The 24036-nt window shown below is 41.6% G+C and overlaps 1 protein-coding gene across 1 annotated transcript in view; it reads left to right on the top strand.

Moving 5' to 3' along the window:
• The window catches only part of LOC122555368 (interleukin-10 receptor subunit beta-like), a 65776-nt gene extending 41967 nt beyond the window's left edge, over positions 1-23809 (top strand). Inside the window, exons 6-9 of the mRNA XM_043701302.2 lie at positions 901-1064; positions 3001-3148; positions 7713-7870; positions 18322-23809. Of these exons, the coding sequence (XP_043557237.1) occupies positions 901-1064; positions 3001-3148; positions 7713-7870; positions 18322-18621 (770 nt within the window). The 3' untranslated portion in view covers positions 18622-23809. The remainder of the gene's footprint in view (positions 1-900; positions 1065-3000; positions 3149-7712; positions 7871-18321) is intronic.
• Positions 23810-24036: the final 227 nt, after the last annotated feature.

The following is a 24036-nucleotide window of genomic DNA, read 5'->3' as shown; positions in this document are numbered from 1 at the left end:
TTTGTTACTTAGTTAGAAATTTACTTATTTAGTGAGCTGTAGCAACTTTGGTTGCCCCGCATCTCTCATTCACTGTCCTCTCCATCCCACACCCCAATAACAAGAGTAGAGATACTAATTTCATTCTCTGGAGTTAGAGGAACATTTTTATTCCTAGTCCAATTGCAGGTCGTCTGATTTGGTTTTTGTCTATTATGCCTGACACTTTTGGAGAGCTGATTGTTTAAGACGGATAGGCTGGGACCTTTCTCCTTGGAGTATAGGAGATTGAAGGGTGACCTTAAAGATGAGATAAAATGAGGAGAGGCGCAGATAAGGTAGATAGCGGACATTTTCCCCATGGTAGGGGAGTCTAAAACTAGAGGGCATAGGTCTAAGGTGAGAGGGGAGAGATATAAAAAGGTTAAAAAGGTCCAGAGAAGCAATTTTTCACCCAGTGAATATCTGGAATAGGCTGCTGGAGGTAGTGGTGGAAGTGAGTACAATTTTGTCATTTAAGAAATATTTAGACAGGTACATAGTTGGTATAGGTACGGAGAGCTATAGGCCAAATGCAGGCAACTGGGACCAGTTTAAATTGTGAAAAGTGGGTGGCATGAACCAGTTGGGCCAAAGGCCTGTTTTTAAAATGGACACCTCTATTACTCTATGACCTCAGAAATGATGTTTGGCTGCTTTGTTAGATACAGAACAGCTGATTATGCCCTTAGAACCTCAAACTATGCTCTTCAGTGGGTCTACAGGATAGGACTGGAAAAATATAAAGGAGAAAGTAAAAGACAGTGAAACTTTAAGCCAGAATCCTTCAACTGCCAATCAATCAGGTTTTTAACACAGTATAAATTATGAATCTTGTTGAAATGTAAACCACTGATAATGTGCACTGTCTTTAAATTATAGCTGTGTTTGGGCCTCCATCAGTTAATGTGTTGTCCGAGGCAGGTTTACTACATGTCGCTATTAAAGGGCCATTCACTGAAAATGACCACCCTCTGAGCAATGATTATGAGGATTTTGCTTACCATATATTCTATTGGAAAGAAAGTGAAGATGGAAATATAAAAGTAAGTTTTTTTTAGCATTTCTTTGGCACCGGTATTAAGGAATGTTGATTATTAGAATTCAGCATTCAGCCTGACAATTTTCATACCAGCTTTAATGCTCCACAGTAGCTTCATTTCATCCTTTCAATATATTCTTCTTGTGCTTTCTCCTTCATTTGTTTTATCCAGAACTAAGTTCTTAATTTAAACAAAGACAATTATGTATATGTAAGGGTCTAGAATGCTGAGACTATTTAGGGAAATTAAAAGCAATGGTGCATATTTAGAGAAATAATTCACAATTCTCAGTTAGCATGCATTTCCATGAGGAGTAAAAATTTAATGAGAAAATGGTCCAACCATAATTCGCCAGAGAAGTTGGCTTAAGACGTGTCTAATGTTGTCAGGAAGAGCAGTAAGCCTGAGAACTGGGAGGTTTTAGAAATCAGCAAAGGATGATCAAGAAAAAGAGAAAAAGCAGAACTTGAGAGTAAACTAGAAAGAAAGATAAATATGGTCTTCTGCAAGAATTTAAAATGGAAAAGAATAGCAAAAGTAAAAATTAAGCTCTTTAAAAGAAAAGAGAAATTATATTGGGGAATAAGGAAACCATAGCAATGTCAAACAAGTATTAGTATCTGACTTCACATTTGAAGGAAATAAAGATACTGAAGGAGAAACCAAGGGCTTGAGGAACTTAGAATAATTGTACTGGAGAACTTAGAGAAACTGTACTGGAAGAATTAATGTGACTAAAGGTAAACGAAACATTCCATGGGTCTAGGATTTTTAAAGGTAAATGCAGGGCTAATGGATGCATTAGGTGCATCTTCCAGGCTTCTCTAATCTCTAGAATTGTCTCTACAGATTTGAAGGTGTCAAATTTAATCCCACAGAACAGAGAGAAGAAACAGGAAAATTTAGGCTTGTTATCCTGACATAAACAGTAAGGAGCAAGTTGGAATTATTAGGTAACCAGGCACTAAAAATAATCACAATGCGACTAAGTAGAGTCAACATGGTTTTATGAAAGAGAAACTGTGATTGACAGATCTGCCAAGAGATTTTTCAATGTGTAACTAGTGAGGTAAACAGGGAGGACTCAATGAATATAAATTGTTTGCATTTTAAAAGGCCACTCAATAAAATATAAATGGGTGCATTCTCCCCAATGCTTCCACAAATCAGTCCGTTTGCCATCCAATCAACATTCCGTTCATGCAGCATAAATATTGGTTTTCCCCTTGAATTGGTATTCTTTTGAAACATCCTGATGAATGCAAGGCAATACATTGTGACTAAATATTTCTTTCAGTAATACTTAAAATGTTATATCTTCCAATATCTCTGAAAAGACTGTTGTGAGAAAGAGTTATATTGGGCTGAAAATGTGTTTACAGAGGATCCTCGATTTTCCGACATTCCAGGATCCGAATTTCAGATTATCCGGACAAGATCGCAAGGTCCTGCTGCTTAGCTAAACTGTGTTAGCCGGTATTCGATTATCCAAACATTGGATTATTTGAACAAAATACTCCCCGCTCATGTCATTCAGATATTCAAGGTTCCTCTGTACTCTCTTTCTCTCTCCATAGATGCTGCCAGACTTGCTGAGTTTCTCCAGCATTTCTATTTTTCTTTCAGATTTTCAGCATCTGCAGTATTTAATTTTAACTCTCCAGATTTTTTGTCAACATCACCTTTAGCAATTTTGATGATGTTATTGGACATCAGCATTTCTTATTTTCAGTTCTCAGTATTTTTTCATTTACAGCACTCAGATTCTATTGTGACTGGTCTGTCATCAAATATTTGAATGGAATGGAATTATTTCAATGCAGACTTTATTCTGGGGTTTTGCTTGGTGCAGCTAACAACTTAGCAACTATTTTCCACTCCACAAACTAATGGCTAACAAAAACTGCCAACCAATTGGCTTGTGCTTGTTATCTTTCAGATGAATAACAAATCTGTTACATCATCAACTGTTTTGTACAATCTCCAACCATGGACCAGATACTGTTTGAAAGTACAGGCCTATTCTAAGGCGAGTTCTAAACAAGGACTGTTCAGTCCTGTGATTTGTGAAGATGTCAATGCTGATAGTAAGATTTTTACATTTATTCTTCATTATATTTGAATAATGTTAATGTTTATAATGATTAGGTTTGTTGCTTGCTGTATTCAGGAAACAAGGGAAGGTATTGCATGCTCATCAATAGATGCCAATGACACAGTTGCAGAATTTCAGAGCCCAGGAGGAGTCCATTTGGCCCAATGTGCCTGTATCAGCACTTTGAAAAAGCTACCCAATTTAATCCTACATTCCAGCTTTTACCCCATATTAAAGCAAATAAGATCAGTTCAAAACTGACTTTACTTTTTTTTTAAAAGTGCTTGAATGTATTTTGGACTCCGAACGTATCTCATCCATTGCTCCATTGAACTGACCATTTAGAATAAAAGAACAAAGAATGGTACAGCACAGTACAGGCCCTTCAGTCCTTGATGTTGTGCCAGCCTCTTATCCTACTGTAAGAAAAGACCAACCTACATACCTACATTGTACTAACTTCCATGTGCCTATCCAAGAGTTGCTTAAATGTCCCTAATGTATCTGCCTCTACTACTACTGCCTGCACCACCACTCTGAGTAAAGAACCTACCTCTGACAAGTCCACTAAACCTTTCCCCAGTTACCTTAAAATTATGCCCCCCCCCATGATAGACATTTCCGCCATGGAAAAAAGTCTCTGGCTATCCTCTCTATCTATGCCTCTCAACATCTTGTACACTTCTATCAAGTCACCTCTCATCCTGCTTTGCTCCAATGAGAAAAGCCCTAGCTCCCTCAACTTTTCTTCATAAGACATGCTCTCCAGTCCAAGCAGCATCCTGGTAAATCTTCTTTGCATACTCTCTAAAGCTTCTACATCTTTCCTATAATGAGGCGACCAGAACTGTATACAGAATTCCAAGTGTGGTCTAACCAGGGCTCTATATAAACTCAATCACTTTGTTAATGAAATATAACACAGCATACGCCTTTTTAACAACCCTATTAACCTGGATGGCAACTTTGAGGGATCTGTGGACATGGACCCCAAGATCTCTGTTCCACCACGCTGCCAAGAATTCTGCCTTTAACCCTATATTCTGCATTCAAATTCGACCTTCCAAAGTGAATGACTTCACACTTTTCCAGGTTAAACTCTGTCTGCCACTTATCAGCCCAGTTCTGCATCCTGTCAATGTCCCGTTGCAACTTACAACAGCCCTGCACACCATCCACAACTCCAGCAACCTTCGTGTCATCGGCAGTCCTACTAAGTCACCCTTCCATTTCCTCATTCAAGGAGGAGAAAGTGAGGTCTGCAGATGCTGGAGATCAGAGCTGAAAATGTGTTGCTGGAAAAGCGCAGCAGGTCAGGCAGCATCCAGGAACAGGAGAATCGGCGTTTCGGGCATAAGCCCTTCTTCAGGATTCCTCATTTTCATCATTTCCTCATTCAAGTCATTTATAAAAATCACCAAGACCAGAGGTCCCAGAACCAATCCCTGCGGAACACCACTGGTCACCGAACTCCAGGCTGAATACTTTCCACCCACCACCTCTCTCTGTCTTCTATGGGCCAGCCAATTCTGTATCCAGACAGCTCAGATTTCCCTGTATCCCTTACCTCCTTACTTTCTGAATGAGCCTACCATAGGGAACCTTATCAAACACCTTGCTCAAATCCATGTACACCACATCCACTGCTCTACCTTCATCAACGTGTTTTGTCACATCCTCAAAGAATTCGATAAGTTTTGTGAGGCATGATCTGCCCCTCATAAAGCTATGCTGACTATCTGTAATCATGATGTGGAGGTGCTGGTGTTGGACTGGAGTGGGCAAAGTTAAAAATCACACAGCACCAGGTTATAGTCCAACAGGTTTATTTGGAAGCACTAGCTATCAAAGTGCAGCTCCTTCATCAGGTAACTAGTGGGCAAGGATCATCAGACACAGAATTTATAGCAAAAGATTACAGTGTTATGTAATTAAAATTATATATTAACAAACGTAGATTGCTGTTAAGTCTTTCATCTTACAGAATGGTTTGCAGGTTTCAGTTCATTATTATGTAAATCCCAGAACTTCTTTTAAGTCACATTCTCAAGATGAGGGAGGAGTGCTCTGAAAGCCACTACTTCAATAAAAATCTGTTGGATTGTATCTGGATGTTGTGTGATTTTTAAATTTATCTCTAATCAAACAATGGCTTTCCAAGTAATCATAAATCCTGTCTCTCGGAATCCTCTCCAATACTTTGCCCACTGCTGATGTAAAACTGACTGGTCTGTAAATCCCAGGATTATCCCTATTCGTTTTCTTGAACAAGGGAATAACGTTTGTCACCCTCCCATCGTCTGGCACGACTCCAGTGAACAGTGAGAACACAAAGATCATCACCAAAGGTGCAACAATCTCTTCCTTCACTTTCTGTAGTATCCTTGGGTATATCCTGTCTAGCCCAAGGGGATTTATCTATCCTTATGTTTTTCAAAATTTTCAGCACATCCTCCTTCCTAACATTAACCTGTTCAAGCATATCAGTCTGTTTCATGCTGTCCTCAGAAACATCAAGGTCCCTCTCAGTAATGAATACTGAAGCAAATGATTCATCAAGGACCTCCCCTACCTCCTCCTACTCTGGGTGCAAGTTCCTTCCACTACACCTGATCGTTCCTACCCTCACCCTGGCCATCCTCTTGTTCCTCACGTAAGTGTAGAATGCCTTAGAGTTTGCCTTAATCCTACCCACTAGAACTTTCTCATTCCCCCTTCTGGTTCTCCTAATTCCATTCTTTAGTTCCTTTCTGGCTATAAGCCCTGTCTGATCCTTGCCTCCTCAACCTTAAGTAAGCTTCCTTCTTCCTCTAGACTAGATGTTCCACATCCCTTATCACCCAACCTATCATCCCTTCCTTGCCTCCCTGGGACAAACCTGTCCGTTACTATCAGCAAGTGCTGCCTAAACAACCTCTACATTTCTGTTGTGTATTTCCCTGAGAACATCTGTTCCTAATTTAGGCATACCAGTTCCTGCCTAATAGCATTGTAATTCACCCTCCCCCAATTAAACACTTTCCCATATTTTCAGCTACTATCCCTCTCCATGACCATAGTAAAGGTCATGGAATTTTTGATCACTATCACCGAAGTGCTCTCCCACTGAGAGATCTGACACCTGGCATGTTAATTGACAAGCACCAAATCCAATATGGCCTCCTGTCTAGTTGGCCTATTAACATATTATGCCTGGAACCGTTCCTAGACACACCTGACAAAAACTGCTCCATCCAAGCTATTAGAACTAAGTAGGTTCCAGTCAATATTAGGGAAGTTAACATTACCCATGACAACAACCCTGTTACTTCTGCACCTTTACAAAATCTGCATCCCAAACCACTCCTTCCTGTTTCTGTTGCTATTGGGGGGCCTATAGAAATCTTCCATTAAAGTGGCTGCTCTTTACTGTTTTTGACTTCCATCTATACTGACTCTGTCGACAAACCCTCCTCAATGATCTCCTTTTCTCCAGCTGTGATTAGCAATGCCACTCCTCACCTCTTTTACCTCTCCCCCATTTCTTTTGAAACATCTAAATCCTGGAACATCCAACAACCATTGCTGTGATATCCAAGTATCCATAATGGCCACAACATCATAGTTCCAAGTACTGAACCATGCTCTGAGTTCATCACCCTCATTCTTGATACATCTTGCATTAAAATAGACACACTTCAACCCATTACACTGACTGCACCTTTGTCCTATCAAGTGCCTATCCTTCCTCACAGACTCTCTGCATGCTGTATCTGACTGTTCACTACCTACTCCATCATCTGATCCATAGCTCAGGTTCCCACCCTCCTGTCAATTTAGTTTAAATCCTCCCAAAGAACTCTAGTAAACCTCCCACCCAGGATATTGATGCCCCTCCAATTCAAGCGCAACCCTATTTTTCTTGTACAGGTCCTACCTACCCCAGAAGGTATCCCAATGATCCACAAATCTGAAGCTCTCTCTCCTACACCAGCCCTGCAGCCTTGTGTTTATCTCCACTCACTGTTTATTCCTAGTTTCTACCCTATCCACCACAGTGAGATTGCTTTATTGAAAGTCACCAACAGTATTCTTTGGGATTGTGACTGTAATGATTTAATACACTTTGACCTATTTGACTTCTTTGCAGTATTGGATAGTGTTATCCATCTTCTCCTTCTTTCTCCCCTTATGCAGTTCCATCCCTGTCTCTCCTGATGTAGTCACTGTATCTCCAGCAACGGCTAAATCCCTAGCTCCTGCATTTTTGCACAGACCCAACACTCAATTATTTGATCTGCATTGAACCCCTGAGATAAACACTGAACTTGTGATGTATCCAATTACAAAGAAGATACAATAACTTGAGGATAATAGCTATGGTCTGTTTTGGAAATGGGACCAATACTGAGAGAATCCTGACCTCGTTTCACTGTCTGAGGTCACAACCCAAACTACAGGGAGTCCAAGATACAGTTAGCAGCTCAGCTGTAGTTGGCATATTGCATTATTAGCAGTGTTGATTTATTGTTTTACTCGTCTACATACAACAAAGCATGTTTTTCTTTTGTCTGCAGCTAGGAGAAGAGCTTTGGCAATGGCACAGATCCTTTTTGTAACACTGCTTGCTGTTTTGATGGTAACATTGGGCTGTTTCTTCTTTGTGATCTATGCTCGCAAAGCCATTAAATATTTAATGTATCCTTCCTACAGTCTTCCAGTACACATAAGAGAGGTATGACTACTTTTTTATCTGTTTTTATTTTGTATTAGTACATTGAGAATGTTTTATTGACTGTTTGGCCACATAGTGTTGCAGATGTTATGATCCCAGCTGATTTAATTACTGAACAAGTCAGATTCCAGACTAAAAAAACTGGCTTGATGGATCATAATTTTATTTTTATTTAAGGAACTGGTCTTTCATGGAAATATGGGGTGCACATTTCTGGTTTTCACAACAGATAGAAAGTTTATTATGCAAAAAAGGGAAGATAAAACAGAATTATTAAAGCTATTTACATATAACAGAATTTGAAAAATTTTGAAACATAGTAAAAATGCAATTCCATCATGTTACAGTGCTCAACCACTAAAGAAGTTCATTCTGTACCGTATCCATAAGTTCAACTTAACGTAGTCTTGAGAGTTTGGTAGCCTATTTCCTAATTATTTCAACTAAGCTGAGACTTTCTATATCTTGAATAAGTCATCTAGGGTTTTAACCAAATACTTCTGATCTAGAACTTTCAAACTAAAGTCTTTATACTGAGGCAAGCTACTTCTTAACAGTTTTAAACTACTTCCTTTCTTCAAGAGAAGCTGTCTCAAATATCTAACTTATAGCAGGATGTCTACAAATTGAAAAACAACAGCTTTTCCATTAGCTATGGGTTTTTTCCCTTGTAAGCAAAAAGAAATTCTGATCCTTTTCACAGAAAGCAAGCCAATGCTACTCTATGATTACTCTGGCTGCTCAGAAAATTCAGCCAATGCAAACAAATCCTTATTATTACCCCCAGGGTCTCTTAAGAAAACATGGCTCCAGAAATACTGACAAATTAATCATTAAACCCCCTCATACATATAGACCAAATCCCACATGCCATGAGTTCAAAATCCAAGCTCTAAAACAAATAATGTTAAAATATGTATAAATCACAAGCTTTACGTCATACAGAGAAGTCCCCAAAATTTCTGTGACAGGAAATGCGTGGTCTTAGCCATGATCTTAGTCAGCCATTAGGGCCAGCCACGCATTACTGACAAGAAAACAAAAAAATGGAGCATCACCTCAACCCAGCCTTGCATACTTACTAACTCCCAATTAACTTAGATAAGGAATGACATTGTGTCTCAGGGTGATCTAAAGAAAAGGAGAAAAATTAGCAAGAAATTAGGTTTCACTTTCTGTCATTTAAAATAATCTGTAAATTCTCCTCTTCAGTTGATAAAAAGTAATATTTTTGACTTTTTTTTGTGTGGCATTATATATTGAAAGCAAGGCCCTTAATTGAGAAAGCTCCTGTGATGATTACAATTAGCAGGGAATGTTATTTATTCATAAACCAGAATATCTTTAAACTACTCCATATTTACTTTATACTTCAACACTTTTGGTGCATGTTTAGCAATACTAATTTGTAGCCAGTGATCCAGACAGTGGATCTCACATGCTTTAGAGATTGATGCTATTATAGTGTTAGGCGAAAGTGAGGACTGCAGATGCTGGAGATCAGAGTCGAGAGTGTGGTGTTGGAAATGCATAGAAGGTCAGGAAACATCCAAGGAGCAGGAAAATCAACATTTTGGGCAAAAGCCCTTCATCAGGAATGAGGTGGGAGCCTCGGGGGTGGAGAGATAAATGGAAGGGGGGGTGGGGCAAGGGGAAGGTAGCTGAGAGTGCAATAGGTTTGGGGTAAGGGTGATAGGTCGGAGAAGAGGGTGGAGTAGATGGTTGGGAAGGAAGATGGACAGGTCATGAGGGCAGTGCTGAGCTGGAAGGGTGGAACTGGGATAAGGTTGCGGGGAGGGGAAATGAGGAAACTGGTGAAATCCACATTGGTGTCATGGCGGTGGAGGGTCCCGAGGTGGAATATGAGGTGTTCTTCCTCCAGGCATCGAGTGGTGAGGGAGTGACGATGGAGGAGGCCCAGGACCTGCATGTCCTCGGCGGAGTGAGAGGGGGAGTTGAAATGTTCAGCCACAGGGCGGTGGAGTTGGTTGGTGCAGGTGTCCTGGAGATGTTCTCTGAAGCGCTCTAAAATTCTGCCTCTCCAATGTAGAGGAGATTGCACCGGGAGCTCAGATACAGTAAATGGCATGTGGAAGTGCAGGTGAAACTTTGATGGATATGGAAGGCTCCTCTGGGGCCTTGGACGGAGGTGAGGGGGGAGGTGTAGGCGCAAGTTTTGCAATTCCTGCGGTGTCAGGGGAAGGTGCCGGGAGGGGAGGGTGGGTTGTTGGGGACTGTGGACCTGACGAGGTAGTCGTGGAGGGAACGGTCTTTACGGAAAGCAGATAGGGATGGGGAGGGAAATATATTTCTAGTGGTGGGGTCCGTTTGTAGGTGGCGGAAATAGCAGAGGATAATGCGAAGTATGCGGAGGTTGGTGAGGTGGAAGGTGTGGACTGGCATTATCAACCATGTGGGAGGGGAATTTGTGGTCTTTAATGAAGGAGGCCTTCTGTTATGTTCTGTGGTGGAATTGGTCGTCCTGGGAGCAGATGCGGCAGAGGTGGAGGAATTTTGAATAAGGGATAGTATTTTTGCAGGAGGCATGGTGGGAGGAGTTGTGATCCAGGTAGTTGTGGGAGTTGATGGGTTTGTAGAAAATGTCAGTGTTGAGTCAGTCACCGTTGATGGAGATGAGGAGGTCCAGGAAGGGGAGGAAGGTGTCAGAGATAATCCAGGTGAATTTAAGGTCAGGATAGAATGTGTTGGTGAAGTTGATGAACTGTTCAACCTCCTCATGGGAGGTTATTATTAGTGTTGTCAGTTTTTGAATTGGGTTTACAAATAATAGTTTTATGTAAAGATTACAGAATTGGGGACTGATCGGAAAAGTACAACATTGAGGAAGTTGATGGTAAATTTCAATACATGATAACCATCATTCACAAATGTGTGTTCAAGCTCCCATGTACCCACATTGCAATTATGAATGTGCCATACCATGGTAATGGATTTGAATTACTTGCTTTCAACAACATCAGCTCTTCAGCTTGCATTGATGATACTGTTACGACCTTGAACTTTCCATGTGTCAAATATTGAGTACCTTCAGATTGCATTCCTGACCAGCCTCCAACACTCTCCCCTTTGTAAACTTGAGATTGTCAAACATTCTGCTGTCCTTGCCCTAACTTGTACCCAATCCCATTCACCCATGCCTCCTGTGCTGATGTTCTCTGGCTCTTGATTAAACAGTATCTTGATTTTAAATTCTTGTCCTTGTTTTTAAGGCTGTCCAAGCTGGCCCCTCCCTAATTCTGTAATCCCCTCCAACACAAAAATTCTCTGAATTATCTCAACTTCTTTAGTTCCATCCTCTTCAGTGTCCCATAATTAAATTGTTTCATCTATTGTAATTGGGCTTTCAGCTGCCTAGGCCTTAAGATCAGGAATTGTCTTGCAGAAATTCTCCACTTTACTTTCCTTAAGACGCATCTCGAAACGGCCTTTTTGACCACTCCATTTTTTTTCCTTTATTCACTCATGGGATGAGGGTGGTTCTGGCTAGGCCAGCATTTATTGCCCACTCCTAATGACCCAGAGGGCAGTCCAGCATCAACCATTTTACTCAGGGTCAAGAATCACAAATAGGCCAGACCAGGTAAGGATAACAGATTTCCTTCCCTAAATGACATTGGCAAACCAGATGGAATTTTTCTACAATGGCTTCATGGTCATCGCTAAAACCTTAATTCCTGATTTTTTAAAAATTGAATTCAAATCGCCATCTGCCAGGGTGCGATTTGAACCCGTGTCCCCAGAACATTAGCTGAGCTTCTGAATTAATAATCTAGTAATAATACCACTATGCAGCGGCACGGTGGCACATGCAGTGGCACGATGGCACAGTGGTTAGCACTGCAGCCTCACAGCGCCAGAGACCCGGGTTCAATTCCCGCCTCAGGCGACTGACTGTGTGGAGTTTGCACGTTCTCCCCGTGTCTGCGTGGGTTTCCTCCGGGCGCTCCGGTTTCCTCCCACAGTCCAAAGATGTGCAGGTCAGGTGAATTGGCCGTGCTAAATTGCCCGTAGTGTTAGGTAAGGGGTAAATGTAGGGGTACGGGTGGGTTGCGCTTCGGCGGGTCGGTGTGGACGTGTTTGTGGGCGGCACGGTGGCACAGTGGTTAGCACTGCTGCCTCACAGCGCCAGAGACCCGGGTTCAATTCCCGCCTCAGGCGACTGGCTGACTGTGTGGAGTTTGCACATTCTCCCCGTGTCTGCGTGGGTTTCCTCCGGGTGCTCCGGTTTCCTCCCACAGTCCAAAAATGTGCAAGTCAGGTGAATTGGCCATGCTAAATTGCCCGTAGTGTTAGGTGCAGGGGTAAATATAGGGGAATGGGTCTGGGTGGGTTGAGCTTCGGCGGGTCGGTGTGGACTTGTTGGGCCGAAGGGCCTGTTTCCACACTGTAAGTAATCTAATCTAATCTAATCACTAGGCCATTGCCTCCCCAGGTGATTTTGGTTGTCTAACATTGCCTTGGCTGGCTTGTTGTCTTCTTTTATCAGCCCTCTATACAGACAACTTTTTAATTGTACTACTTAACTGTAACAGATCTCCTGGTGGCAGGTTCTGGATGGAGTAAATAGCTATCTTTATGTTCAGTAATCTTTGAATTAGAATCATAAAGTCATAGAGATGTACAGCATGGTAACAGACCCTTTGGTCCAACCCGTCCATGCTGACGAGATATCCCAACCCAATCTAGTCCCACCTGCCAGCACCCGGCCCATAACCCTCCAAACCCTTCCTATTCATATACCCATCCAGATGCCTCTTAAATGTTGCAATTGTACCAGCCTCCACCACATCCTCTGGCAGCTCATTCCATACACGTACCACCCTCTTCATGAAAATGTTGCCCCTTAGGTCTCTTTTATATCGTTCCCCTCTCAACCTAAACCTATGCCCTCTAGTTCAGGACTCCCCGACCCCAGGGAAATGACTTTGTCTATTTTTCCTATCCATACCCCTCATAATTTTGTAAACCTCTATAAGGTCACCCCTCAGCCTCCGACGCTCCAGGGAAAACAGCCCCAGCCTGTTCAGCCTCTCCCTGTAGCACAGATCCTCCAACCCTGGCAACACCCTTGTCAATCTTTTCTGAATCCTTTCAAGTTTCACAACAACTTTCCGATGGGAAGGAGACCAGAATTGCACGCAACATTCCAACAGTAGCCTAACCAATGTCCTGTATAGCCACAACATGACCTCCCAATTCCTGTATTCAATACTCTGACGAATACAGGAAAGCATACCAAACGCCGCCTTCACTATTCTATCTACCTGCAACTCCACTTTCAAGGAGCAATGAACCTGCACTCCAAGGCCTCTTGTGGCACTCCACTGGTCACAAGCCTCCAGTCTGAAAAACAACCCTCCACCCATTACCCTCTGTCTTCTACCTTTGAGCCAGTTCTGTATCCAAATGGCTAGTTCTTCCTGTATTCCATGAGATCTAACCTTGCTAATCAGTCTCCCATGGGGAACCTTGTCGAACGCCTTACTGAAGTCCATATAGATCACATCTACTGCTCTGCCCTCATCAATCTTCTTTGTTACTTCTTCAAAAAACTCAATCAAGTTTGTGAGACATGATTTCCCACGCACAAAGCCATGTTGACTATCCCTAATCAGTCCTTGCCTTTCCAAATACATGTACATCCTGTATTCAGGATTCCCTCCAACAACGTGCCCACCACCGAGGTCAGGCTCACTGGTCTATAGTTCCCTGGCTTGTCCTTACCACCCTTCTTTAACAGTGGCACCACGTTTGCCAACCTCCAGTCTTCCCGCATCTCACCTGTGACTATCGATGATACAAATATCTCAGCAAGAGGCCCAGCAATCACTTCCCACAGAGCTCTAGGGTACACCTGATCAGGTCCTGGGGATTTATCCAATTTTAACCGTTTTAAGACATGCAGCACTTCCTCTTCTGTAATCTGGACATTTTGCAAGATGTCACCATCTATTTCCCTACAGTCTATATCTTCCATATCCTTTTCCACAGTAAATACTGATGCAAAATATTCATTTAGTATCTCCCCCATTTTCTGTGGCTCCACACAAAGGCCGCCTTACTGATCTTTGAGGGGCCTATTCTCTCCCTCGTTACCTTTTTGTTCTTTGGATTCTCCTTATTGCTATTTGCCAAAGCTATCTCATGTCCCCGTTTTGCCCTCATGATTTCCCTCTTAAGTATTCTCCTACTTTCTTTATACTCTTCTAAGGATTCACTCGATCTATCCTGTCTATACCTGACATATGCTTCCTTCTTTTTCTTAACCAAACCCTCAATTTCTTTAGTCATCCAGCATCCCCTATACCTACCAGCCTTCCCTTTCACTCTGACAGGAATATACTTTCTCTGGATTCTTGTTATCTCATTTCTGAAGGCTTCCCATTTTCCAGCCGTCCCTTTACCTGCAAACATCTGCCTCCAATCAGCTTTCAAAAGTTCTTGCCTAATACCATCAAAATTGGCCTTTCTCCAATTTAGGACTTCAACTTTTAAATCTGGTCTATCCTTTTCCATCACTATTTTAAAACAAGTAGAATTATTGTCGCTGGCCCCAAAGTGCTCCCCCACTGACACCTCAGTCACATGCCCTGCCTTATTTCCCAAAAGTAGGTCAAGTTTTGCACTTTCTCTAGTAGGAGAAAGTGAGATCTGCAGATGCTGGAGATCAGAGCTGAAAATGTGTTGCTGGAAAAGCGCAGCAGGTCAGTCAGCATCCAGGGAACAGGAGAATCGACGTTTCGGGCATAAGCCCTTCTTCAGGAAGAAGGGCTTATGCCCAAAACGTCGATTCTCCTGTTCCCTGGATACTGCCTGACCTGCTGCGCTTTTCCAGCAACACATTTTCAGACCTTCTCTAGTAGGTACATCCACATACTGAATCAGAAAATTGTCTTGTACACACTTAAGAAATTCCTCTCCATCTAAACCTTTAACACTATGGCAGTCCCAGTCGATGTTTGGAAAGTTAAAAACCCCTTCAATAACTACCATATTATTCTTACAGATAGCTGAGATCTCCTTACAAGTTTGTTTCTCAATTTCCCTCTTGACTATTGGGTGGTCTATAATACAATCCCAATAAGGCAATTATCCCTTTCTTATTTCTCAGTTCCACCCAGATGTATTTCCAGGAATATCCTCCCTCAGCACAGCTGTAATGCTATCCCTTATCAAAAATGCCACTCCCCCTCCTCTCTTGCCTCCCTTTCTATCCTTCCTGTAGAATATGCATCCTGGAACATTAAGCTGCCAGTCCTGCCCATCCCTGAGCCATGTTTCTATAATTGCTATGATATCCCAGTCCCATGTTCCTAACCATGCCCTGAGTTCATCTGCCTTCCCTGTTAGGCCCCTTGCATTGAAATAAATGCAGTTTAATTTATTAGTCCTACCTTGTCCCTGCCTGCCCTGACTGTTTGACTCACTTCTGTTCTCAGCTGTACCCGTCTCAGATCGATCTCTTTCCTCACTATCTCCCTGGGTCCGCTCCCCCACCTTACTAGTTTAAATCCTCCCAAGTCGTTCTAGCAAATTTCCCTGCCAGTATATTAGTCCCCTTCCAATTTAGGTGCAATCCGTCCTTCTTGTACAGGTCACTTCTATCCCAAAAGAGATTCCAATGATCCAAAAATGTGAATGCTTCTCCCATACACCAGCTCCTCAGCCATGCATTCATCTGCTCTATTAATGATATAGAAGATGGTATTAGTAATAACATTAGCAAATTTGCTGATGATACTAAGCTGGGTAGCAGGGTGAAATGTGAGGAGGATGTTAGGAGATTACAGGGTGACCTGGATAGGTTAGGTGAGTGGTCAGATGCATGGCAGATGCAGTTTAATGTGGATAAATGTATGGTTATCCACTTTGGTGGCAAGAATAGGAAGGCAGATTACTACCTAAATGGAGTCAAGTTAGGTAAAGGGGCAGTACAGAGAGATCTGGGAGTTCTTGTACACCAGTCAATGAAGGTAAGCATGCAGGTACAGCAGGTAGTGAAGAAGGCTAATAGCATGCTGGCCTTCGTAACAAGAGGGATTGAGTATAGAAGCAAAGAGATTCTTCTGCAGCTGTATAGGGCCCTGGTGAGACCACACCTGGAGTATTGTGTGCAGTTCTGGTCTCCAAATTTGAGGAAAGACATTCTGGCTATTGAGGGAGTGCAGCATAGGTTCACGAGGTAAATTCCTGGAATGGCGGGACTACCTTATGCTGAAAGACTGGAGCGACTGGGCTTGTATACTCTTGAGTTTAGAAGACTGAGAGGGGATCTGATTGAGACATAAAAGATTATTAAAGGATTGGACACTCTGGAGGCAGGAAACACGTTTATGCTGATGGATGAGTGCCAAACTAGAGGACAAGCTTAAAAATACGGAGTAGACTATTTAGGACAGAGATGAGGAGAAACGTCTTCACCCAGAGAGTGGTGGCTGTGTGGAATGCTCTGCCCCAGAGGGCAGTGGAGGCCTAGTCTCTGGATTCATTTAAGAAAGAGTTGTATAGAGCTCTCAAGGATATTGGAATCAAGGGTTATGGTGATAAGGCAGGAACAGGATACTGATTAAGGATGATCAGCCATGATCATATTGAATGGTGGTGCAAGCTCGAAGAGCAGAATGGCCTACTCCTGCACCAATTGTCTATTGTCTACCTATTCCTGCCCTCACTAGCTCGTAGCACTGGGAGTAATCCAGATATTACTACTCTTGAGGACCTCCTTTTTAAATTTCTGTACTCTGTAATCTCCCTTCAGAGTCTGAACCTTTTCCCTTCCAATTTCGTTGGTTCCAATGTGGACAATGACCTCCTGCTGGCCCCTCTCCCCCGTGAGAACATTCTGCGCCCTCTCTGAGACATCCTTGATCCTGGCACCAGGGAAACAACACACCATTCTGCTTTTTCGCTGCTGGCCACAGAAACATCTGTCTGTACCTCTGACTACAGAATCCCCTAACACAATTGATCTCTTGGAACCTGACGTACCCCTCGTTGCATTAGAGCCAGACTCAATACCAGAAACTTGGCTGTTCGTGCTACATTCCCCTGAGAATCCATCCCCCCCTACATTTTCCAAAACAGCATACCTGTTTGAAATGGGTATATCCACAAAAGACTTCTGCCCTAGGTGCCTACCTCTCTTACCCTTCCTGGAGTTAACCCATCTATGTGACTGTATCTGAGACTTTCCCCCCTTCTCTGTGGGCGGCACGGTGGCACAGTGGTTAGCACTGCTGCCTCACAGCGCCAGAGACCCGGGTTCAATTCCCACCTCAGGCGACTGACTGTGTGGAGTTTGCACATTCTCCCCGTGTCTGCGTGGGTTTCCTCCGGGTGCTCCGGTTTCCTCCCACAGTCCAAAGATGTGCAGGTTAGGTGAATTGGCCATGCTAAATTCCCCATAGTGTTAGGTAAGGGGTAAATGTAGGGGTATGGGTGGGTTGCGCTTCGGCGGGTCGGTGTGGACTTGTTGGGCCGAAGGGCCTGTTTCCACACTGTAAGTAATCTAATCTAAATCTAAGTAATCTAATCTAATCTAATCTATAACTGCCATCCATCACATACTGCTGCTGTTGCAAATTCCGCATCGCTTCTATCTGTCAAGATTCGCATCCAACAGCATTTATGGCAGATATAATCCGCAGTAACCCTTAAACTCACTTTAAACTCCCACATCTGACAAGAAGTACATATCACTGCAAAGGCCATTTTTGCTCCTTCACAATCTACAGACCCAGAAAATAACACCGTCTTATTCCACTACAAACACTGCCCCAGGTTAAATTAATAGCTATGGCTTATATTTTAAGTTTAGTCAAGAGACTTGTCTCCAAAAACATATAATCAAGAAAGAATCCACTATACTCACTACTGCAGCCTTTCTCTTGGACAGACTTAAAACAACAATTAACTTATCTGATTCTGAGCTGTGAACTTCGCCCAACAGGTTCCTCCAAGATTAGCTGTGAATTTCACTGTTTGTTAATCTTCTCAGATGCACTCCGATGTCCAGCGATACACAAATTCAAATAGCAAAGGCGGTAACTGTGCAGGTTCTCTCTCTCTCTCTCTCTCTCTCTCTCTCTCTCTCTCTCCTGCACTGTCCTCACCATGTGCTTCCTTTGTCTGCTCAATTGTAATGCTCTTCTGAAGCTTTCAGTATCAGACTGCAGTTTGCTCTCGAATCATGGCAGTGGTCTTAGGGGATGGGGATGGTGTGGATAAGGGGGGATAAAATTACAAATTATAGGTGCTTGGGCTGATTGGCACGTCAGCACAAAATAACAAAATCTTTAGGGAGGGAACTTGTGGGATCTGTGGTTGAATTTGACAAGACTCCAAATCGTGCTAATTTCGCACTTGCGGTTAAAATGATCAATAGATCTATCCAAACTAATATTAATAGTAGTATATTCTTAATTTTTCAGTACTTGACTGAGCCATCCCAACAACCGATGCTTGGAACACTGACTAAGGAAGACCTGCGTGAAGAGCACTGGGACAAGCTCTCCATTGTCTCACAGTCTGAAATTCCTTCGATATTACCAAATTCGACTAAAACTGATGGTTCAAAGTCAAACAAGAATGAAACCACATCTGGTGGGAAAATACTTAATGAAGAAGATGATGTGCAAAGCAGTCAGTCAAGTGTAGATTCTGGACATTATTCCAATAGTACGGAAAATTCTGCCCATAAAACTCCACAGAGTTTGAGAAGAAACACCTAAACCATTGCAATTAAAAGACGATACGGATTTAGCAGACTAACATTAGGTTCCCTCGGCCTCCTGAAATTGACTTTGTGGTATACTAAAGACTGACACACTCACAAAGGGAAATGGAACTGAGAATCTCTGTGATCAACATTATTTTCAGTACTGAACAACAGACATTTGGGAGCTAATGGGAAAGCATAAATAGCTTCCAGGTATTAACATTTTAATTCATAGGACTGCTGAGGGTACTAAATAGTCAAGCCACAATCTAATTTGAAAACTCAAATTGGAAAATTGAAATATTTGTGCAAAATCTTTCTTAACTTATAGGCATACTTAACAGAAGGTTGCCCTCCAAGTTATTCTTTTTAAAATAGGAACAGGTAAAAAGAGGTGGTTAAAGTGATAATGCCTTCTCTATTAAGCCAGCAGCAGATGGAATCCTGGCCCACCTTGACGTGGGGTGAAGGCAATGTGAGAGTGTTGCATTCTAGGGCTCGCTATGGGCCATGAAGGGGCGGCAAGTGTCAATGGCACTTCCCCAAAATTGTATGCCCTCAACAAACTTCTCTTCCACTGGCAATCATAATCACTGGACCCTACATGGCCCTAACCTTCCACACACACGCGCACACACACACACACCACGCCGACCTGTCAAATAAGACCTGCCTTCAAGGTTGCTGGCCTTATCCTCCAGACACAGTGCCACCTCTAACGGCTATGGGTGGTGGTACTGCTGAGCTGCTGGCCCCCTGCTTGGGGCCTTCATGTGGCAGCAGGCCTGACTAGATGAGCCACTTAACTGGCCACAAACGGAAAAGTGGGGAAACCCATTTGCCTTCCATCTTCATACCCGATGGCAGATCATATACCATTTCCACAAAACCTGACTCCACCTTTCCACATCTCTCCAAGGCACTGTCTGAACAGGACACCTCCTGAAACAATTTCCACCAAGTTGTTTTATTTTCAATGACAGCATTGTGCATGTACCTGCACCAAGTGGACTGCAGCAGTTCACAAAGGCAGCTCACCATTACCTTCTCAAGGCAACTATGGATGGGTGATAAATGATGGCCCAGCCAACAACACCCACATCCCATGGTTAAATAAAGCAAAAAGTACAACATGGATTGGAAGGTTGAGAGATTCAAGATGTTGTCAAGTCCAAGGTTTGTTTATCTCAGTGAACAGACCCTGTGAAATATGCTTTTTTTGGTTCTTCCTTTCAGTGATAGTCTTTGCATGTTGTGGATCGATGGCTTAAACGAGACCTCCCGGCCTTCTACCAATGTTGGTATATGGGTAACAGATGTAGTAAGCTGGATAAAACATGAATGACTTCAACCTGATCTCCTGTTTATGTGGAGCTAGGAACCAGGTCTCCACTTAGTATTAACCCTGCTATTATGGGTTGGCAATATGCATTTGCCCTACATAAAGAACAAGTGTCCTTTACCTCAGATATTGCACAGCATTGTCATTAAGGAAAGGTATAGCGGTCATGCTACTGAACTCGCAGTCTGAAGGGATGTGTTCAAATGGCATCTGGGAATTAAATTTTGTTGATGAGGAGACTTGGAATAAGGAAACCAGTCTCAGTAATGGTAAATGGTGAGTGTTGTAAAAACCAATCTGATGTTTGTCCTTTAGGGAGGAAAATTTGCTCTACAATCTAATCTGTATGTGAAACAAAACCTGTAACAATGTGGTTAACCCATAACTGCCCTCCTATTTTGACTGAACAGTCCTCCCAGATATTAGCAACAGGATATATTGGTAACACGCATATCCCTGATTTAATGAAATAATTTATAAAATTGACATATAAAACAATAGAATATTTTGACTATTGTGTTTATAGTTAGGTCTATTGAAGAATTAAAATTTCTTTGGAGAGATATTTCACTGCTGTTAAACTTTATATCGTCCATAATATGCTATTTACAATGCGTACAAATTTACTGGCTTCACTTTCCACAGCCATTCTCTTTTCACTTCGATATTAAATTTGGCACATGTACTACTCAAGTTAGTCAGAACAATTCAATTAAGAAAACTTTCATTCTGTGCTATTTTAACACGCTTCATGTCCATTGGCTGAAATGAGACTTACAGTATTATTAACAGTAACTGGCACTGAATATGTATTATTAAGCCATTGTCTAGGTAGGTACTTGGGGAAAGTGGATTTTATAGACTCACCATGTAAATTACCTTTGTTAAAATTTAAAAAAGGTAAATTTGTTTTACACACAATCATTTTTTATTGAATATGGAAATAACATTTATTCAACTGGATTATTAGTTGCTGATGTGAGCATTAAAATATGTTTACTAAATAAAAAACACAAATAACTTCGGCAGTAATCACTCTTTCAACAGTTCTGTTTGGAAGCTCAGTTAATTTGGAAGAAAATTACGTTATGACATCAACATTTTCAGTATTTAGTGGCCTACTTGCTCTAGCAAACACAAACCACAGACGTGAACTTGTGTCTTAAGTATCATCTTTAGGTTGTTTTTCATTACTGAGAAAGTTTTTGCCACTCATGGGCTCCTAGATTGATCCCTGCATGGATACTTCCTGCTATTTTGTCAATAAGGTTAAATGAAACTGGGTAAGGGAAAACTCAGAGCATAAACAATCAGCAAAGGTCAGTCGGGTCAGACAATTCAGTTTTGTGCTCAATATCTTTTGCAGTCAATAGCTTCTTACAGATGTAAATTGTTTAGCCACAGAGACCAGTTCAGTGGGTCAGACTGTCTCAGATTCCCAAATGAAATGGGAAACAGTAGTAAATGGTGGCAAAACAGAGGTACATTTAGGAAAATTATGCAAAATTTAAAAAACATTTTTAAAAAATTGTGTCAATGTGAAAACTTGTAGTTGACTTCACCAACTCAGCACAACTCTCTTCACTATTTTATGATTTTTTATTTTTACTGGGATTCAGAATCTACATATTCATGAAAACTGACGTTTATTGTAGTTAATTATACAATATTGATAACATAGAAGAAGGCCAGTCGCTCCATTGTGTTTTTGCTAACCCCCTGAAGGAGCAATTCAACTTTGAAAATTATGCTTTCTCCCCATAGCCCTGCAATTAGTGATCCAACTCATTTTTGAATGACTCTGCACAATGAGGCAATGAATTCCAGATCCTAATCACTCACTGTGTAAAAATATTACTCCCCATGTAGCTATTGCTTCTTTTGCCAGTAGCTTTAAATCTTTGCCCTCTGATTCTCAATTCTTCCATCAATAGGAATAATGTGACCGTACCTGACCTGTTAAGATCCCTTCTGATTTTGAACATCTTCATAAATTCATTTGTCATTTTTCTCAGCATCCTAACTTCTCCAATCTTTCTAGGTAATCAAATTTTCTCAACCTGGAAGCATTCTTGTGAATCTTTCTCTGCAACCTTTCTAATATTTTCAGATCCTTCCTACAGTGTTATGCTAAGAACTGCTCCAGGTGATGCTGAAGCAATGTTCTTGTTTCTATTTGTTCATGGAATATGGACGTTGCTGACGAAATCAGTATTTATTGCCCATCCCTAATTGCCTTTGGGAATGGTGATCATCCTCCTTCAATTGCTATAGGCTGTGAGGGGTAGATGCACCCACAGTGCTGTTCGGAAGGGAGTTCCAGGGTCTGGACTCAGTGACAGTGAAGAATCAACATGGTGTATAACTTGGAAGGAAACTAACAAATAATATTATTCCCATGCACATCTGCTGCCCTGTCCTTCTAGTTAGTTAAAGTTGGTCATTTGAATGGTGCTGTTAAAGGAACCTTGATGAGTTGGCACATTGTGTCTTGTAGATGGTACACACTGCTGCCATTGTGCATTAGTGGTGCAGGAAGGGAATGTTGAAGGTTGTGGATAGATGCCAATCAAGTGGGCAGCTTTCTCTGAAATGATAAAGCTCTTTAGTGCTGTTGGAGCTGCATCCCATCCAAACGAGTTGGGAGTATTCCAAGACACTCCTGACTTATGTCTTGTCGCTGGTGAGCAGGCATTCAGGAGTTCAGCAGGTAAGTTGCTGTTTTATATAGATCATGGCAAATGGATCATCATCATAAAGGAATGGGCAATAAATGTTTTGCCCAGTCAGCAAAGCGCACATTCCTGAATTTATTTTTTTAAAGATCAGTGGTTGCAGCGATTTTTCTAATATCACATCTGAAAAAAATGCATTTCATTATTGTAAAACACTGTCAATTCATAAGTTGCTTGTGTCTTGTCTTAAGTAATGAAGAGTTTCCACTCATGTTACTGTTTAGGAGCAAAGATTGTTCAGTTGATAACTGTTTCCCTGCTACTGATATCTACTACAGCTTACACCTTTACAAGGAAGTGTGAGATTAGATGTTTAGGACTTGATTTTATCAACTGAAAATGTAAATACTGAGTTAAGACACAGAGCATTGTTTTAGATCTTTGTGGAAGAAATAAGTGACAATGGAATTGCACACATTTATGTGTGATTTATGTTAAAAGAATTTGGATAATGTCATAAACTAGGAAAGTGAACATTCACCTTTTATGATCATTCAAACTATGTTCATTATTATCTTAAAACAAACTGCAGATGCTGGAAATCTGAAACAATTTGCTGGAGGAACTCAGGAGATCTGGCAGCATCTGTGGAGTATTCTAAAGAAGGGTCACTGAACTCAAATCATTTGCTCTGTTTTCTCTCCACAGAGTCTGCCAAACATGCTGAGTTTCTTCAGAAAATCCTGTTTTTGTTAACATACATTAGTTCTTTGCATACAGGTATCTTAACATTAGACTTTGACAATTGTTATTTTATAAATTTGCAATCTGGTATTTTCAAACTCGTGGAAGGTTCAACTCAGTAAAATTAAGTAAAACTGTTTCGTCAAGTGTTCAGCCAATTATGGTGAACCATGTCACATTTCATTTACTGTGGAAATAACAATCCCTGTGTTTTGTAATAGCCACTGTTAATACATCACCACTAGTTCAACGAACATCTCATATGCAGGTACCTTTGTGAATACCAATCAGGAGTACAAACATTTTTGTCTTCATGCTTCCATTTTGATGTATGAGCTTTCAAAAATTGTAATTTTTCATCCATTTATGTCTTTCATTTGTTTTTTCTGAATGTGAAAGTAATTGGAAATAAAGACTGTTTGACTCATTTTTGTAATGTGCTTAGGTTTTGACAAGATCATGTGTTCATCACATTGGGAGAGAGTAACAACAGTGCCATTCTCTACAGTTTGTGCAGTTGGTATTCAGGTTATCAGCTACTGCTACCCAAAGATAGGCTCTGGTTCTGAAATTCCTGGGATCCCGATTCACCAAAGCAAAAATAGATGAGCAGAACTACATCCATCCATACCAGTAAGCACAGATCCTGGGCAGAATTTTCTCAGGC

Source organism: Chiloscyllium plagiosum, unplaced genomic scaffold (assembly GCF_037043375.1).
Source record: "Chiloscyllium plagiosum isolate Xiang-an unplaced genomic scaffold, Cpla_swu_hap1 HiC_scaffold_12, whole genome shotgun sequence".
NCBI lineage: Eukaryota > Metazoa > Chordata > Chondrichthyes > Orectolobiformes > Hemiscylliidae > Chiloscyllium > Chiloscyllium plagiosum.
The sequence above is the reverse complement of the archived record's forward strand: the minus strand, read 5'-3'. Positions and strand labels throughout refer to the sequence as shown.